Source organism: Salvelinus alpinus, chromosome 13, assembly GCF_045679555.1.
Source record: "Salvelinus alpinus chromosome 13, SLU_Salpinus.1, whole genome shotgun sequence".
NCBI classification, from domain to species: Eukaryota; Metazoa; Chordata; class Actinopteri; order Salmoniformes; family Salmonidae; genus Salvelinus; species Salvelinus alpinus.
In genome coordinates this window covers 25,598,061-25,618,491 of record NC_092098.1, presented here as the reverse complement: position 1 = coordinate 25,618,491, position 20,431 = coordinate 25,598,061, and the positions used below count along the sequence as shown (strand labels likewise).

Genomic DNA, 20,431 nt, shown 5'->3' with positions numbered 1-20,431 from the left:
ATGTCACGTTAAGTTCTTTCTTGGCATGTGTGGCCTGGGGCAACTTGAAATCTATTCATGTGCTTCAACTGTTACAGTGTTACTACAGCTTCACAATGGTGTTACAATAGTGTTACATTGTATCCCCGCCTACATTGACACATTCAAGGTGCACGTTTTGTACTCGAATTAGGGCTTTGTTTGGATTGCAAGGGCAGGGCAGGGCACACACAGTTGAATGATGTAAATGTTGATGCAAGGAATGGATACATTTCTTTGTGTATGCACTAGGTGGTGCACTGTGAAAGTCGGCAAGTTAGGTTTGATCATTAGTAACAAAATCTGGTTGCTCAGTAGCGCCACTTGCTCTCGCCTGGCGGCAATACCCATCAGTTACAGTGTTATTACAGCCCTCATGACCATGAATGAGCCAATAGGCTTTGGGAGGCAGAGTTCTCCCTGTGGCCGCCATTAAAGAAAGGAATCCATGAATTCAAATGGAAACCAGCAGGAACAGAGACCGAAATAATGGTTAAAATTACCGTAAAAATATAGGCATATGCCAATTTTCGATTGGTTTTTAAGGATGTTATTCGTTTTTAGATCGATTTTGATGGTGATGGAGGAGTAGAGGGACGTTTTTAGCAAAGACCGTTTTAAGCTAAGGGGGAGGGGGAGAGTTGCTTATTTACTCTCCTTTTCTTTTTGTTTTAAAGCATTTTTCGCTCATTTAATTTGTTTACTTAATGTATATTTGAGAGGTCGACAGAGAGGTTGCGAAGACGATATTTTAACTGCTTTTATTTTTGGGCGGACAATAGCTTTCGAAGGGTTGTTGAATTACATACTCCAGCCGATTGGTAAAAATAATTCTCGTTGATTAGCTTATACATCTTGCAAAATACTACTGGAAATCGGTATTTATTTTCCCCGGAACTGAAATGATGGAATGTTCGATCTCGCTGTGAAAGGATGAGTTCTTGTTTTGTACCAAACGGGGCCAGCTTGGAGGATTGCCATTCCAATCTATTCTGTCTGGTAAGAGATTTAAAACTAAAGGAAAATCAGCCATTTTTAACTAGCTGAAGAGAGCAAAAACGGTAGCCACAGCAGTGGGAAAACAGTCTTAGCACTGCAATTCAAACATCATTCACCAAGTCAATGGTTATTTGCATACTGAGAAGTTGTACAAGATTAAGAAATAATAAGGTTATCTATCACTTGCAGCTGCATGCATGTGTTTGCCATCAAAAATGTTCAGTTTGATCATATTAAATACATTCAAGCCCTGAGAGTTTTAGGCAATAAATGTGCAACTAATGTAATGTGTGTTGATAAACATCTTAGCCACATAGATATAACTAGCAACACTGAATACCATGCATGATGCATGTTTTTCCTCTTCTAGTTGTTTGCTTGGTTGAAGTAACGTTATGCTTTCTATCGAATGCATTGTGCAGCATGTTTACGTGACATAAAAATAAACCCAATCAAGTTTGCTAGCCTGCTAACTAGCTTGCAATGTCGTTCATTTGCACAAATAGCAAGTTAACTAAATGATAAATAGATTTACATTCAGTCATGGAATGCAAAGTAAAGGCTTGTGAACATTGGCTTCTAATTTCAACTCTCATGTTCAATGAATTAATCATGTTGTTCTTGTCAGTGGGCCGGTGTAGTTGTTCAGATACATTGCTTGCTACATTGTTTTCTTTAAAGTAGCCAATGAAGAGCTTAGTTACTGAAACAGCGTATCTTATTCGCTGGCTTACATATGCAGTACTTTCCCTTTGAAGTTGTCAGGTTTGCTTGCCAATCATTTGTTGTTTACACTCTTGGCTCGCGCATACTTAACGGAGGCACGGGCTGAAATATTAATAAACAAGAATGTATTCTTGGCTATTGTTAGTGCATGATAGACTTTAGGACTCACTTCTTGTCTGGCAAGTTGTCAAGTTGAATACATTGTTCATGACAGATTAATGCAGTATTGTTAGAGTTGTTGTGTGTATTTATTTTGCTGTTATAGTTCTCATAGTGCTGATTGATAACGTTACTGTTTCTAGTCAGTCGTTAAACAATTGAATTATATAGCTATCATAAACGCATACAACCAACAGTACCTAATAGATTTTGGTTATAGCCTACTATTATGACTGAAGGAAAAAGCTCACATGTCTACTCTTGTCCCTGGCACTACTACTACTCTAGAGGCTTCTCAGTAGTGCACTATCTATAGGTTTGTATCAATGCATTGCATTTTTTCTGTACAATATGCACTGCATGACATATGCTAACAATTCCCCATCATGAAGGTTAAATGAATAAATAATGATACACTTTGGACATTGATAGACATGAACTGTTCTTTTCCAAAGCATTTGACAGTAGAGCTGAATGAACAGGAGAAGCTATGAGGCTAGTAGTGAATGACTGGCTGCTGTATTGCAATAGCAGGGAGACATTTTACTGCATACTGAGACTAAGCATGATACCAGTGCTTCTGTTCACAGTCCTGTATGACTCACACACTAACCAGACTTAGTGGTTTTAAGCTAAAAGAATGCAGTGAACAGTGGCACTTTTACCATAACTTTAAACAGTTCCCAGGAATCTTATAACAATGTTTTATATACAATTCCTGTTTGTATTTGAAGTTAAGCGGATTTTGGTAAAGTTTGAAGATTAGTTATTATGCTTTTCATAAATAAAGTCACATCACAACTGCCCTGCTAGACTAGTGTCTCCTGGCAGTCTTTAGTTCTCAGCCTTGTGTAGAAGAAAGTAATTTTAGCGGGCATCAAACTCCTTCCGGGCTGGGCAGGATTAGAACAAAAACCAACACTGCAGCAGTGACACATGCTGTGCAGAAGGAAAGGCTGGGCGAGACAAGAGAGTAGACCAAGTGGATTTGCATTTCTCTCCAGTTCTCCAAGATGCAAACAGACACTTGTTAACTAGTTTCATGTGTTGCCGCAGGAGGGTGAGGCCTTGACGGAGAGTTCCTTGTAGTGGTGGTGGGGTGTCTATGCGTCTGCTCAGGATTGATTTGAGCAACTTCACCTGTTGCCTGTCTCTGGGAGGGAGAATGGCCTGAGAGGGAGAATGTCAGGAAGTAAAAGGAAAGGGGGTTACCTAGTCAGTTGTACAACTGAATGCTTTCAACTGAAATGTGTCTTCTGCATTTAACCTCTGAATCAGAGAGGTGTGGGGGGCTGCCTTAATCCACATCCACGTCATCGGCGCCCAGGGAACAGTGGGTTAACTACCTTGCTCAGGGGCAGAACAACAGATTTTTATCTTGTCAGCTCCGAGATTCGATCCAGCAACCTTTCGGTTACTGGCACAGCGCTCCTACCCGCCAGGCTACCTGCCGCCCCAAAGCAAGGGAAGGATAGGCAGCTGTTGGCACTAAGTGTACTCCATAATGGGACCTGGAGCTCTGAGCTGTGAGAGGGAAGGTGAGCAGAGCTGAGCAGCTGATGAAAGGAGGGGTCGTAACCCTCAAATCCCAGCCCGGTTTAACGTCAACTTCCTGAGTCTGTCAAATGGCTTTGCCCTCAGATTCCCCTATCGCCGCTATGGGGGTTTGGCTTGCCATCTGAAAAGGGAAACTTAACTTCACCCTGGTTCTTGCCCTTTTGGTGGGGTACACTTTGCATATACAGTTGCCCACATACCTGAGCATAATACTAACAGTCAGCTAGCCGTGCCGTTAGTCATTTTGAAGGAAACACACAGGTTTCCCTGACACTCACTCATTCATCCTGCATACAGACTGTAACTCAGATGTACTGAAAAGATGGATTGATTGATTGTCCGCAGAAGGCACACAGACCCTTGACGGTGCAATCTGCCTCTTGAAGATTGCCACTTAGTATTTGCAGAGAATAGCCTAGTTTATGTATCGAAAGCTTCAACTTGATCTTTGACAGGGAAAACAGCCAAGCCAAGGGTTTGGATAGCCTCACATTGACAAATAATCAGAGCTGTCATCAGAAGACTGGATTGTGCGATGAAAATACATTTCTGTAGAAGAATAAGTGAGATGTATACAGGCAAACTGTCCAAGCATGGCCCGTTTCAGAAACAGTCAGTTTATATAAGTGCGGACGATCTGGTTTCACACTTCAGTTTTTTTCCCATCCTCTTTCTTTCTGTGCAGCACAGATGTTTCTCTGCAAGATGCAGGTGTCAGGTAGTTCCTCACAACACTGTGTCTGCCAGAGAGAGGACTTGATGGAGGGAGTTAGTGAAACATAAACTGCAGCAGTAGTACTATACTGTGGAAGGAATAAGCTATAGGCTATAGGTCTATATGATAATTGAACATTGGCGTGTGAATATGGTCTTGTCAGGAACAGCGTTTGAAGGCCCTTGAGCAAGATTCCTGAGGTGAGATATTTCCTATGATGTTGCTTGATGAACTGATACTACGTGATAACATGGCAGTTATGTAAGAGGCTGGGAGTTGGTGCCCATCATAATACATCTTAGTATTGAAAAACTCATTTAGGGGCACGTTGGACAGAGTAATGTTGAGGAAAGTCATTTTTTGTTTTGGCCATGTGTGGAATATATTTGTAGTCATCTTGTGATTTTTTTGTTGTTGTTGAGATTGTGCCACAAACTCAACAGCCTATGAGCTTTCAATAATTGGTATCTCTCAATTTATGTATACTGAACACAAATATAAACGCACTGAGTTACAGTTCATATAAGGAAATCAGTCAATTGAAATAAATTCATTAGGCCCTTATCTATTGATTTCAAATGACTGGGCAGGAGTACAGCTATAGGCCCACCCACTGGGGAGCCAGGCCCAGCAAATCAGAATGTGTTTTTCCCCACAAAAGGGCTTTATTACAGACAGAAATACTCCTGTTCAGTATAGTTAAAGTTGCTCATCATATTTGGTATATGAGACTAGCAATTTTTTGCTGAGATAATTTTAGCATTAGGATTTCAGTAGCGTTCTGTGGCCAGTGTATGGCCTTCCTTGCTGTCATGTTAGAATGAATAACTAAAACCTGACTCCAGCTGACAACACATCTCCCAGCTTATCCGTGGCTAGGATAAAGACTACCTATAACACTACCAGGCTTTATTACTTGGTCATACTCATAGCTTTTAAATTGATTTCATTTTACCCTAAAATGTTAATAAATCGTCTACTTCTAACAAAGTGACAGTTGGTCGACTAGAACATATTGCCTAGCAGCGCAAAATAACCTGCCTAAAAAATCAGTAGGTCCAGTTGAAGAAAATCTGGTAAACTGTCTGTCTTGCTGCAAGGATAAATAGGAGAGCCAGCTCCATCAAGAGTAGTACTGCAAGGATAAATAGGAGAGCCAGCTCCATCAAGAGTAGTACTGCAAGGATAAATAGGAGAGCCAGCTCCATCAAGAGTAGTACTGCAAGGATAAATAGGAGAGCCAGCTCCATCAAGAGTAGTACTGCAAGGATAAATAGGAGAGCCAGCTCCATCAAGAGTAGTACTGCAAGGATAAATAGGAGAGCCAGCTCCATCAAGAGTAGTACTGCAAGGATAAATAGGAGAGCCAGCTCCATCAAGAGTAGTACTGCAAGGATAAATAGGAGAGCCAGCTCCATCAAGAGTAGTACTGCAAGGATAAATAGGAGAGCCAGCTCCATCAAGAGTAGTACTGCAAGGATAAATAGGAGAGCGAGCTCCATCAAGAGTAGTACTGCAAGGATAAATAGGAGAGCCAGCTCCATCAAGAGTAGTACTGCAAGGATAAATAGGAGAGCCAGCTCCATCAAGAGTAGTACTGCAAGGATAAATAGGAGAGCCAGCTCCATCAAGAGTAGTACTGCAAGGCAATATAGGTTGTGGGGATCGAGTTGGCTTTTGCAGTGTGTAAGTGTATGACATGGGCACAGAGTGTAAGCCTAAAACACTGGAAGGCATGATGTATTCAGCAGTGTAAGTGTTAGTGGTGTGTTAGTGGTGTGAGAGACAGTGTATGGCGTCAGTGTAGGACATGAGCACAGGGATCGCTGGTTGGTTGTGTGTACGTAGGACCTGCTGTCTGATGAGTGCCAGCCAGCCGGCACGGCCAAGCAGGCAGCAGTAGCAGTGGAGCGGAATGTTCCTGCTTTAACACTTCATAACCCTGTAGTAGCCTGTGCTGCTGCTGCCTGTGATTTATGACCTATGAGTTTCTCTGTGTTGTGTTTTCACTCTCTATAAAAGCCAAACAGCATTGGTTATTAGAGAGCAGTGTGCACACTCCCCAAAGCACTCATCATTAAAAAAGATGAAGTTGGTCAGAGAACCCATTTACATGCATTAGGGAGTTTTATCGAGCTTTGAACACGTTGTTCATGTTGTTTTTCTTGAGATTATGTGCATTTTAGCTTCAGGTGCTTTCAGTCGGAAACAAAAACAAACATGCTTTTTTGTGTGTGCTGCTTCGTTCTCCAGCCGTGTTTCTGTCTGTTTATATTGCAGCCTTTTCTATCACCATCTGTCTGTCTGTTGTCTCAAACCTCCTCTCTGTCTTCCTTTATCTCTCTCCTCCCGCTTTCTCTCTGTCTCTCTCTCTCCTTCCTCCCTCCATCTCTCTTCTCTCTCTCCTCCCTCTCTCTCTCCTCTCTCTATCTCTCCTCTCTCCTCCCTCTATCTCTCCTCCCTCCCTCTATCTCTCTCTTTCCTCCCTCTATCTCTCTCTTCTCCCTGCCTCTATCGTTGTCTCTTTCTCCTGACTTTCTGTTTTCCCTCTCTCTCCTCCCTCTATATCTCTGTCTCTCTCCTCTCTCTTTCTCTCTCTCTCCTCTCTCTTTCTCTCCTCTCTCTCTGTTTTTCTCTTCCTGTGGCTGTCTTCCTTTGTGTCTCCTTGTCATAAGTGTTCCTGCTGAGGAGGCAGATGCTCCATAAAGGAGAATTAATGCTTGCTCTTTAGTACTCTTTAGTACTGGCTGGGTGCTGAGTACTGGTGATTGTAGCAGAAGCTGACACTCTCTCTCTCCCTCCTTCCCCTCAGGCGGACTTGACGGGGATCAAATGGAAGCGGTACGTGTGGCAAGGCCCCACCTCGGCACCCATCCTCTTCCCGGTGACCGAGGAGGACCCCATCCTGTGCAGCTTCAGCCGCTGCCTCAAGGCGGACGTGCTGAGTGTGTGGCGGCGGAGCCAGAGGCCTGGACGTAGGGAGCTCTGGCTCTTCTGGTGGGGGAACGACCCCAACTTCGCCAAGTTGATCCATCACGAACTTACAGGTGAGGCTAGAGGGAGTGGGCGCACACACACACACACGCTAGCTTGGCTATAATACTTACCATGGTCCTGTGTAATGGCTTTGGCCTATTAACAGAAGATTACAGTCCAAGCCACAGCCCTCTCAGACCAGGAGTTTCACTCCTTTTCCCATGCTGCTTCCACGTTTCAGATTGCCTTAGCTGGTCACAAGAGATAAATGAGGGATTAATTTGTCTTTCGATGCACCTTTTCACATATTCACCAAAGATTATAGACGTATAGACGTTATTGAAGAACAATCTGGCCTTAATGGCCATGTTCTTTTATAATCTCCACCTGGCACAGTCAGAAGAGGACTGGACACCCCTCAGAGCCTGCTTCCTCTAGGTTTCTTTCTAGGTTCCTGCCTTTCTAGGGAGTTTTTCCTAGCCACCGTGCTTCTACATCTGCATTGCTTGCTGTTTGGGGTTTTAGGCTGAGTTTCTGTAAAGCACTTTGTGACAACTGCTGATGTAAAAAGGGCTTTATAAAATATTGATTCATTGATAGAGCTGGTTAAATGGGTGGTTATTGTAAAAGATAATGAAAAGGGCTTGTTACATCTGTTTGAAAAGGAGCATCTTGAGATGTTGCAGACCTCATAGAGCACGCCCTCTCTTTGTGATGATGGTAGTAGTGAGCTGGTTGTATAATGTGAAATATTGCATGGTTCAGGACAGGGGTTGATTGATGCTGGAAGCTCTGGGGATATTCATTTCCTGTAAATGAGAGCTTAGAAGGCGTTAGAGTTGGTGTAACCAGATAGTTCCCTTAGTTTCCCCCTCATCCCCTAAATGACAAGCAGCCAGCCTGGCAGAGAACAGCCTTCCACCTGCACGTCAATTCTCACTGTTTGGAGCAAACGTTCACTGCAATCACAGTTTTGTTTTGTGTTAACACCCATCTAAGCGCCTTCCGCCCTCCGGCACACAATACAGCAGCACCCTGCACCTTGTGTCGCCAAGGCTGAACAAGAAAGCCTATCCCATCTTCCCATTTAAAAAGGAGGATAGAAATGGAGCTCCCTCCTCCTCACATGACTTCTGTGAAAAATAGAATATGCAGGAGCAACGATGCAGAAATGAGCCTAGCACATCATGGATTACAGCATCATGGAGGTCTGACCATTTTTTTCTGCAGCAGCAGTGGAGGATGGACAGAGACGTACTTTATACATACTCTCTTGCCGGGGAGATTGAACTCCTGAGTCAGACCTCCATGATGCTGTAATCCATGATGTGCTAGGCTCATTTCTGCATCGTTGCTCCTGCATATTCTATTTTTCACAGAAGTCATGTGAGGAGGAGGGAGCTCCACTCAGTCACTCACTCACTCACTCACTCACTCACTCACTCACTCACTCACTCACTCACTCACTCACTCACTCACTCACTCACTCACTCACTCACTCACTCACTCTACACAATGCGGGAGAACAGAGGAGCCTCACTGGACTGACCTCAGGGCAGCCAGACCCTCCCTCTCTCCTCTCTATGTGTCTATCTGTCTGGTGAGAGGGTGTGCTGTGAGCCCTGAGAACACACAGAGGTCATGACCCCTACCTCACCAGCCGGCGTTGTGAACCTGTGTTTCCCTCTGTGGATCACACCAACTCGCCTCTCTTCTCAGAGCCTGCAAAGTGCCTGTCCCACTGTGTGTGTCCTTGTGTGTGTGTAGACATTGCTGGGATGAGACTGGCTGAGTCGTGATGATTCACAACCTGATGCATTGGAGCCTCTCATGGACATGCTGGCAGTGAAGGTGTGAAGCGACACACAGAAGCTAGCAACAACGTGTGTGTGTTTTGGTGGCGGTGATCAGACTGACCGACACATCGCCAGTAATCTGGGATGCCACAGCTTGCTCTTTTCCCTCCATGCTAGTGGCTGATGGGTTTGTCCTTTTCCTCATCTGACTGTCTGACTCATCCCTGGAAATATTAAGCACTTTTTTGTTTGTCATTTTTTTATTTCCCCCATTGCAATGTTGGTGGTAAACATGAAAATCAGCTATTTTCTTTCAGTGGAAATGGCGGCGGCTTCTTTTACCCTTCCACACTCATTAGATTAGCTGCTTGGCTGTGGAAGTATTAATATTTTGAGCATGTGCCATTTCTGTGTAAATCAGTGGGCCAGTAATCCTTTCAAATCAAATAAAAACCAATTTTATTTGTCACATGCGCGGAATACAACAGGTATAGGTAGACATTACCATGAAATGCTTACTTACAAGCCCGTAACCAACAATTTCTCTCCAGCAAGTGAGAGAGAAGGAGAACGAGAGGGGGGCTAGAACATTACAAAATGTGGAACAAGTCAAGGGGTCTGAATACTTTCCAAATGCACTGTATATATCGTGAATTGGCCATAAGTTTGAAAAAAGCTGAGCTGTGATTTTTAGGCAATTTCGCCCGGCTGTAATGTTGACAATTAATCACCATTCAAGGAGCGCTGAGAGGAGGGGGGGCGAGGAGGGGGGATCCCCATCCCCTCTCCCTCCTTCCCTTCACCCCTCCCTCCCTCCTGATGTTTACTCTTGTGGCTATCATGGAACCATACACACTATCAACCCCTCTGTATTACTCTGTCTCTACACAAAGCCCTTGCTTTGTCTAATCTGAGCTTGCAATGAGGAGGTTAAAAGCGAAATGAAATAATTGTCTGTTTTGCAGAGCAGGATCTCTTATCAGCCCAGCCATCTCCACTGTGCTCCTGGGTAGCACACCCATTCATTACTGCATGTTGGTCAGATCTCTGGAGAAGGAGGAGGAAAGTACACTTGTCATACTGTGCCCCCTCTGCTGTTTCATGGACGGACAATACATTGTTTTGGATGTTTGTAAGGACTGAGAGGAAGGGGATGTGCTTCATTTAGTTTCTCTCTTGAGGGCTTTATTTTAGTATGGATGTGTGTGGCGCTAACAATCTGCAGGCATAGCTCTGCTCTTGTTAGTTTTTGTTGGCTCTGCCAAAGTCTTTGGACATTTCCAGGCCTGCCCATTCTTTACTATTCAGAACAGCTCTGGTGTGCACCTCTCAGGGCAGCGCCAAGCTCCAAAGAACATATTTCAGTACCCTGGAGGGGCAGAGCAAGTCAAAGTTTTCACTTTTGTTTGCAGGTCAGGTCTTTGTTTTTCTTCCTTGCCCTGACCCTGTGAAGATGGCTACCATTCAGATTGAATGAGGCGTCTGGTGAAAAGAGATCCATCTCTCAGATCTGTGGGAAAGACAAAATCATTGAATGCAGATAATGTTGTTTTTGTCAACCACTTTTCTACCGAATCTAAAATATATCAAGCACATCATGATTGTTTCAGTTGCTCGAGGACTTAAGAAATATCAGGAATGTCAGTGTTCTACCATGGCCAGCGAAGAGTCCGGATGAAGAGCCCCGATCTCAAACCCATTGAGCACGTCTGGAACCTTTTGGATCGGAGGGTGAGTCCTAGGGCCATTCCCCCCCAGAAATGTCCCGGGAACTTGCAGGTGCTTTTGGTGGAAGAGTGGGGTAACATCTCACAGCAAGAACTGGCAAATCTGGTACAGTACTTAATGCAGCTGGTGGCCACACCAGATACTGACTGTTACTTTTGATTTTGACCCCCGCCTTTGTTCAGGGACACATTATTCAATTTCTGTTAGTCACATGTCTGTGGAACTTGTTCAGTTTATATCTCAGTTGTTGAATCTTGTTATGTTCATACAAATATTTACACATGTTAAGTTTGTTGAAAATAACCTCAGTTGACAGTGAGAGGACGTTTCTTTTTTTTGCTGAGTTAAAAAAAAAATATATATATAGTACCAGTCAAAAGTTTGGACACACCTACTCATTGAAGGGGTTATCTTTATTTGGACTATTTTCTACATTGTAGAATAATAGTGAAGACAACAACACTATGAAATAACACATATGGAATTATGTAGTAACCAAAAAAGTGTTAAACAAATCTAAATATATTTGAGATTTGAGATTCTTCAAACCCTTTGCCTTGATGACCTCTTTGCACAATCTTAGCATTCTCTGGACCAGCTTCATGAATGCCTTTCAATGAACAGGTGTGCCTTGTTAAAAGTCAGTTCGTGGAGTTTCTTTCCTTCGTAATGTGTTTGAGCCAATCAGTTGTGTTGTGACAAGGTAGGGGTGCTATACAGAAGATAGCCTTATTTGTAAAAGACCAAGTCTGTATTATGGCAAGAAGAGCTCAAATAACCAAAGAGAAATGACAGTCCATCATTACTTTAAGACACGAAGGTCAGTCAATGTGGACCTTGTGTCTTCAAGTGCAGTTACAAAAACTATCAAGCGCTATGAAGAAACTGGCTCATGAGGACTGCCAAAGAAAAGGAAGACCCAGAGTTAACGCTGCTGCAGAGGATAAGTTTATTAGAGTCTCAGAAAAGTAATTAGAACCTCCGAAATTGTAGCCCAAATAAATGCTTCAGAGTTCAAGTAACAGACACATCTCAACATCAACTGTTCATAGGAGACGGTGTTAATCAGGCCTTCATGATCAATTTGCTGCAAAGAAACCACTACTAAAGTACACCAATAAGAAGAAGATACTTGCTTGGGCCAAGAAACACGAGCAATGGACATTAGACTGGTGGAAATCTGTCCTTTGGTCTGATGAGTCCAAATTTGAGATTTTTGGTTCCAACCACTGTCTCTTTGTGAGACGCAAAGTATGTCAACGGATGATCTCCGTATGGGTAGTTCCCACCGTGAAGTATGGAAGAGGAGGTGTGGGGGTGCTTTGCTGGTGACACTGTCTGTGATTTATTTAGAATTTAAGGCACCCTTAACCAGCATGGCTACCACATGGCTACCAGTTCCCAGTCCAGAGCTTCCAGCGACAGTTCCCAGTCCAAAGCTTCCGGCAACGGTTCCCAGTCCAGAACTTCCGGCAACGGTTCCCAGTACAGAGCTTCCGGCGACGGTTCCCAGTCCAGAGCTTCCGGAGACAGTTCCCAGTCCAGAGCTTCCGGAGACAGTTCCCAGTCCAGAGCTTCCGGTGACGGTTCCCAGTCCAGAGCTTCCGGGGACAGGTCCCAGTCCAGAGCTTCCGGCAACGGTCCACAGTCCGCAACCTCCAACGACGGTCCACAGTCCAGAACCTCCAACGACGGTCCACAGTCCAGAACCTCCTGAGACGGTCCACAGTCCGGAACCTCCTGAGACGGTCCACAGTCCGGAACCTCCTGCAACGGTCCGAAACCTCCAGCTCCATGGCCGGAGCCTTCCCCTGCGCCGATGCCCAGTCTAAGCATGGCGTCCAGTCCAGCTCCAAGGCCAGAGTCTTCTTCAAATCAAATCAAATCAAATTTATTTATATAACCCTTCGTACATCAGCTGATATCTCAAAGTGCTGTACAGAAACCCAGCCTAAAACCCCAAACAGCAAGCAATGCAGGTGTAGAAGCACGGTGGCTAGGAAAAACTCCCTAGAAAGGCCAAAACCTAGGAAGAAACCTAGAAAGGAACCAGGCTATGAGGGGTGGCCAGTCCTCTTCTGGCTGTGCCGGGTGGAGATTATAACAGAACATGGCCAAGATGTTCAAATGTTCATAAATGACCAGCATGGTCAAATAATAATAATCACAGTAGTTATCGAGGGTGCAGCAAGTCAGCACCTCAGGCGTAAATGTCAGTTGGCTTTTTTAGCACGTCCGGTGAACAGGTCAGGGTTCCATAGCCGCAGGCAGAACAGTTGAAACTGGAGCAGCAGCAAGGCCAGGTGGACTGGGGACAGCAAGGAGTCATCATGCCAGGTAGTCCTGACGCATGGTCCTAGGGCTCAGGTCCTCCGAGAGAGAGAAAGAAAAAGAGAAGGAGAGAATTAGAGAGAGCATACTTAAATTCACACAGGACACCGGATAAGACAGGAGAAGTCCTCCAGATATAACAAACTGACCCTAGCCCCCCGACACATTAACTACTGCAGCATAAATACTGGAGGCTGAGACAGGAGGGGTCAGGAGACACTGTGGCCCCATCCGACAATACCCCCGGACAGGGCCAAACAGGAAGGATATAACCCCACCCACTTTGCCAAAGCACAGCCCCCACACCACTAGAGGGAAACCTTCAACCACCAACTTACCAACCTGAGACAAGGCCGAGTATAGCCCACAAAGATCTCCGCCACGGCACAAACCAAGGGGGGGCGCCAACCCAGACAGGAAGATCACGTAGATCACGCAGAAGCAAGTGGGTTGCTTCTGCGTTGGTGCCCAAGTCCAGGCACAGCGTCCAGTCCTGCTCCATGGCGGGAGCCTTCCCCTGCGCCGATGCCCAGTCCAGGCACGGCGTCCGGTCCAGCTCCATGGCCGGAGCCTTCTCCTGCGCCGGTGCTCAGTCCAGATACGGCGTCCAGTCCTGATCCATGGCAGGAGTCTTCTTCTGCACTGTTGTCCAGTCCATATCTGGTGTCCAGTCCCGCTCCATGGCAGGAGCCTTCCTTGACACCGAGGTCCAGTCCAAGTGTTCAGCCCGGGTCCATGGCTGGATCCACGGGATGAGTGGGTTCTTCGGCCCGCACCAGAGCCGCCACCAAAGCTGGCGGATCCGCAGGATGAGCGGTTTCTTCATCCCGCACCAGAGCCGCCACCGACACTAATCACCCCTCCCCACCCCATTTGGTTTCGGGTTTTGCGGCCAGGGTCCGCACCTTTGGGGGGGGGGGGGTTACTGTCACGCCCTGACCATAGAGAGCCTTTGTTTTTCTATGGTATAGTAGGTAAGGGCGCAACTGGGGGTGTTCTAGTCAGTTATTTCTATGTGGGGTTCTGGGTTATTATTTCTATGTTGGTGATTGGTATGACACCCAATTAGAGGCAGCTGGTAATCGTTGTCTCTAATTGGGGATCATATTTAGGTAGCCTTTTTCCACCTGTGTTTGATGGGATATTGTTTTGAGTTAGTGCACGTAGCATCTCTGTAGTCACGGTTCGTTGTTAGTTTATTGTTTATTTGTTTTTGTCTTTGCTACGTTTCACTTTATTCATTAAATTATGTGGAACTCAACATTTGCTGCGCCTTGGTCCGATCATTATTCCAACGAACGTGACAGAAGTAGGCCTATAGGCTACCTCGCCTGCGTACAAATGTAGGCATATTAATGTGACCATTTGGGATCTGATAGTATTTCTGATTGGCTTAATTCACCACCACTAATAAGCTGTGGAGCTTCTCAAAGTAATGTTTTCTTCACCTCAAACAGCAAGCAAACAAAGTTTGTTTTTACATCCATTGAGAAAATAGTTTCTCAATATATTTTTAAAACCTTTCCAGTGCTCTCCCTTTCGATAACCACTCAGCGTGAAAGGGAAAATGGCATGCTCTGATCCAGTGAAAACGTCATAAAATAGGCCTTCCTGATTACTTCTTATAAGAGCTTGACTTGCACTGAAATAGATTCCGGTCCTCATTTTGGGTGCTGGTACTGTTTGTATTTAGTTGCAGGAGCTCCACAATACTTTTGAGCTAATATTCTATAAGAGGAACAGGAGCTTAAGCAGTAGAATATTTGAGGTGTCGGTACTCAGCTCCGGTGAGCTCCTGCCCAAGTTAAGCACTGCTTCTTATCCCTTGTGCAAATAGCCTACAGCTGTGTCTGTCCCAAGCTCACTGGCGTGGGAAACTGAGGGCCCAGAATATTTGATTAAATCTCGCAAGTTCGCTAGTGCAAGCTTCTGGCCTAACCCAAGTTAATAGTTGTTTCAAGTTCGTTGCAGACAGGCCATGCGTAGCCAATGTGATTTCTAGGATATTTATTTTTATCTGGATATTTTCTACCTGCAGGCTGCAATGTTTTTATTTGTTGGCTTTATGTAAGCTATTTTGACATAGTTGGCAATGGCAATATAAGTTACTTTTTAGTTATGTATCATTTTCATTTAGATTTGGATTGAATTTTGATTAACCAAATGACAACGATTTTGAGGTATGAAGACGTCATTATAAATTAAATTAAACAGGTCCACGTAAATGTGCATATGAAAATCATAACTGGCACACAGATCGGTAGAAATTGTAAGAAAATTGGCATTCCATGTGAGAAAAGTTGCCGACTCCTTGTGTAGCCTATTACCAGCAACTTTGGCAGCATAATGGCAGAGTCTGTGAAGGCCAGCAGGAGCGGGAGGAGAATGTTTGGGTCAGGTTAAGTTTTTTCCTCTTCTGGTTATCTAGATCTCTGGCTCCCTCTTGAGTCGTTTGTGTCTTATTTCATCAAACAGTAAGCTTAAAGCATCAGACAAGCTCAATGCATATAGTTGATTTTATTAAGACACATAGTGTGTTTAAATATGGAAGAATACACAGTAAAAACATTTGACCAATCGCTTGGTCGAAAGAACAGACGACTTTCGGTCGACCAAGATTGTATTTAGTTGGGGACAGCCCTAGAGCAAATACTGTCCAAATCCATATGGAGGGGAGTGTATGTCCAAAAAAAAAGTATTCCTGTTGCACACATTTCAACGCATAGAAATGTGTATGTATTCTATTACCAGGTTATAAATTGTTATCTGGCCACACCTGAGGAAAATGTTTTATGTTTTCCCACCCAGGTGTTCCGCAAACAATTTAAACACAATCAAGTTGTAACTGTTCTCGATTACACATAGTAGGCCTATTGCTTGAAGTTGTTTAAATTATGGTTGGTTGTGGTTGCAAAAGCAGCAGTGTAGCGGCAGGGCTGTTGATGTGGGTCTAAGATAATTGGTGAGCGATATGCCCTATTAACCCAGGCTAAGGATTCTGGGTGCTTCAGTTTTACTCTGTTCTCTGTGTCAATGCTGCAAAGACAAATACACTGATATGTCTACTCTACTGGCTTGTAGTTGGCTTTTCAGAGAGAGGGATATATCCCTTTTGCACTAAGGTGTTTTTCCCGCCAACTTTACCGTACCGCCAACTTTTTCTGTCTTTTCTTTATATCTGTAAAGGATTGACGATATCAAAGCCAATATCTTTATTTCCGCCAAACAACCTATTAATCATTTCAGTAAAGTTCTGCCTACGGTTTAGTGTGAAAAGTAGACACAATGCTGAGGCGGCATTAGCATGCACTACGCTCTTAAACTTTTGATGGTTGGGTTGCTAGGCAACACCCTGTTACCTGTTTTAAACTTTGCAAGGCATGCCACTTTTCCCATCTATTCGTATAGCCAACTACTAGGCATGCACTGGATGGCTCTATAAAGAATTATTGTGGGAATAAATATCACAGAATTTTAAAAATATTGGAATAAAGTAGATTAATGCAATTGAAGACTTTACCAAAGTCATCCAATCCTTGTAATACATTTGAAGCAATAGCCTACCAGCATGTGGTCAACTAGATTATAATTTTAGCACCATGTTGATTGGAGACACGTCTTGATAAAAAAGCTGATACCGATTTAAGTCGGCCGATTTATATTTTTTTATATTGTAATAATGACAATTACAACAATACTGAATGAACACTTTTATTTTAATTTAATATAATACATCAATAAAATCAATTTAGCCTCAAATAGATAATGAAACATGTTCAATTTGGTTTAAATAATGCAAAAACAAAGTGTTGGAGAAGAAAGTAAAAGAGCAATATGTGCCATGTAAAAAAGCTAACGTTTAAGTTCCTTGCTCAGAACATGAGAAAGCTGGTTCCTTTTAACATGAGTCTTCAATATTCACAGTTAAGAAGTTTTAGGTTGTAGTTATTATAGGACTATTTCTCTCTATACCATTTGTATTTCATATACCTTTGACTATTGGATGTTCTTATAGGCACTATAGTATTGCCAGTGGAACAGTATAGCTTCCGTCCCTCTCCTCGCTCCTACCTGGGCTCAAACCAGGGACACATCGACAACAGCCATCCTCGAAGCATCGTTACCCATCGCTCCACAAAAGCCGCAGCCCTTGCAGAGCAAGGGGAACAGCTATTTCAAGGTCTCAGAGCGAGTGACGTCACCGATTGAAACGCTATTAGCGCGCACCCCGCTAACTAGCTAGCCATTTCACATCGGTTACACCAGGCTAATCTCGGGAGTTGATAGGCTTGAAGTCATAAACAGCTCAGTGCTTGAAGCACAGCAAAGAGCTGCTGGCAAATGCAGGAAAGTGCTGTTTGAATGAATGCCTACGAGCCTGCTGCTGCCTACCACCACTCAGTCAGACTGCTCTATCAAATGTCAAATCATAGACTTATTATAACATAATAACACACAGAAATATGAGCCTTTGGTCATTAATATGGTCAAATCCAGAAGTTCATTTAGAAAAAACCAAAGGTTTATTCTTTCAGTGAAATACGGAACCGTTCCGTATTTTATCGAACGGGTGGCAACCCTAAGTCTAAATATTGCTGTTACATTGCACAACCTTCAATATTATGTAAATTTCTGGCAAATTAATTACGGTCTTCACACAGTTCGCAATGAGCCAACGAGCGGCCCAAACAGTTGCATATACCCTGACTCTGTTTGCGCTGAACGCAAGAGAAGTGACACAATTTCCCTAGTTAATATTGCCTGCTAACATGAATCTCTTTTAACTAAATATGCAGGTTTAAAAATATATACTTATGTGTATTGATTTTAAGAAAGGCATTGATGTTTATGGTTAGGTACATTTGTGCAACGATTGTGCTTTTTTCACGAATGCGCTTTTGTTAAATCATCGCCCGTTTGGCGAAGTTGAAGTAGGCTGTGATTCGATGATAAATTAACAGGCACCGCATTGATTTTATGCAACGCAGGACAAGCTAGTTAACTTAGTAATATCATCAACCATGTGTAGTTAACTAGTGATTATGTGAAGATTGATTATTTTTTATAACATAAGGTTAATGCTAGCTAGCAACTTACCTTGGCTCCTTGCTTCCACAAGGTCCTTTTGACGCTGCGCTTGTGTAACAGGTGGTCAGCCTGCCACGCAGTTTCCTCGTGGATTGCAATGTAATCGGCCATAATCGGTGTCCAAAAAGGCTGATTACCGATTCTTATGAAAACTTGAAATCGGCCCTAATTAATCGGCCATGCCAATTAATCGGTCGACCTCTAGTTCAGATAGAAATATATAATGTGGAACAAGGAATCACGTCTAGGGCCGTGACGGTCATGACATTTTGTCAGCCGGTTATTGCCATGTAAATGACTGCCGGTCTCACGGTAATTTACCGTTAATTAACATTAACACATTTAGCATCTCCAGGCCTCCATGCATACAAGCCACTGATGTGCACGTTTGGAACATCTACATTAAAAAAAGGCTAGGCTATATGACAGAACCATACATTTGTAATCTCTAAACACACACTTTTTGCTGGAAACCCACTCCTCTCAACACACTTTTCAGGATTGTCTTCTTTGAGCAGAATCAGAGATAGGTTTGGAATATTGCTCACAGTGACCAGAGGGGCTAAGGAAAAGCTTCTGAAAGAGGGGTAAAAAGGAATTGAAGAATGTGAGATGTTTTATAGTAGATGGTAGAAGGGTAGACTAGAGATATGAAAAACAAGGTCAAGCTCTCTCTCCAGAGTGGATAGACAGCTTTGTGCTTCAGCCCTTTTTAAGTTTCTTTTGCGGTTGTTTACAAGTGCACCAGTGAAATATAGCTGGCCCTCTACTTAACCTTTTTCTGCAGTGGACTAAATCAGGGTCACACAGTTTTTCTTGGTAGTCTTAAACAAATCTACTTTAAAACAAACGTATACACCTCACACACGTGGTTAAGGGCTTAAAAAACACCTGTACCATGTCAGATCTAGAGTTGAAATCTATTACATTTTGAGTTTGCGTCCCAATATTATACTTCACAGAAGACTGAGATATAACAAAACCGTTTGACATAAAAACACTGGATTTTGAAATTTGTATAGTAGTTTGTATAGTAGTTATGAAATTATGAAAAATATTAATAACATTCCACCCATTAGGGCTACAGGAAAAGGCTACAGTCCTGAAAAATATATAGCCCAGATTCCCTTAAACAAGCTGTTCAGCACTTGCTGCTTTACCATAGAACTTCACTTACTGTTGATATGGGGGACAAAGGAAACACAGTTTAAATTCCTCTTTCAAAGGCAGAGAGACACTATAATCATTGATGTATGTTTATGTCTGTGTTGACTTTCTTCTCACCTAACTAAACTAATCTGTCTCCATTTAAGAATGTAGGTCTAATACATTTTAATTGACCTGAAGTTTATAGTTGCATAGTTTGGTAGCTAGCTCCTCAGTGCTGATACCATGACTACACCGCTCACGTCGCGTGTGCGAGCGTTGCAAAATAAATTTAGAAATCTATGTTATTCAATTATTGCACCCACACTGCTCGCACGCGTCAACGAGCGTCTGCGTTGCCAAGGGCTAAAATAGAAGTCCTTTCTATTTCTGACGCAGATCGCTCTGCAAGTCCTGCCTCTCCCATCTCCTCATTGGTTTATAGAAGCAGGTACCCACGTGCCATCTCCTCATTGGTTATACCCACGTGGGTGATTGAAAGACGAACTGTGTTGCCGGTTGTCGTGGTAATACTATGAAAGTTTAGATGCCAATCACAATATAAGTTCAAAGATGAAAAAGCCTGGAAGGAGAGATGACTAGAAACGATTCGGTTGATCGTTTTATGTGTGGATTAATTGTTGGAGTAGAGGACCTTGTGCATTTCAGGTAAAATAACAACCTAATGTTTATATCCCAGGTCAAATTAACTAGCAACAGCATGCTAGTAGCTAAATAGGACAAATTAGCTAGCAAGTGCAAGCTAACTAGCTAAATTGCCATAAATGTTTAATGCTTTTCAACCTGTCCCCAAATTAATATAATTGGTTCAGAGTTTGTTTTGACATTTTAACCTGCGTGTCGTGATCGCGTTTGGTGTAGGGGGACAAAATACATTTATGCACGATGGCGCACGCGCGCAGCCGGTTTGGGTTCCGTGTGAGTCTCACCACATTAAGGAACAACGTCTTGTCAAATAAGATATGTGGGATAATGTCTCGTGGTCATGTCTGGTGTTTATTTTTTTCTGTGCTGATCGGCGCTGCACACTGGGAGAAAGATGTTTGCTGGAGACATGTATAAAACAAGCTTAAGTGCTCTAAGATGTCTCACAGTGGCTGTTAATGAGATTAGCAGAGCATCCAGGCCACAGCCGAGCAGGATCCAGAAACAAACCTCACTACTATTACAG

General features: G+C 43.4%; 1 protein-coding gene across 3 annotated transcripts in view; it reads left to right on the top strand.

Annotated features, from left to right (window-relative positions):
* Window positions 1–416: 416 nt before the first annotated feature.
* Window positions 417–20,431, top strand: part of LOC139537444 (mediator of RNA polymerase II transcription subunit 13-like) — a 151,921-nt gene continuing 131,906 nt past the window's right edge. For all 3 annotated transcript variants that reach the window (XM_071338738.1, XM_071338737.1, XM_071338735.1), the window contains exons 1-2: window positions 417–1,017; window positions 6,987–7,221. In XM_071338738.1, the coding sequence (XP_071194839.1) occupies window positions 952–1,017; window positions 6,987–7,221 (301 nt within the window). In that variant the 5' untranslated portion in view covers window positions 417–951. The remainder of the gene's footprint in view (window positions 1,018–6,986; window positions 7,222–20,431) is intronic.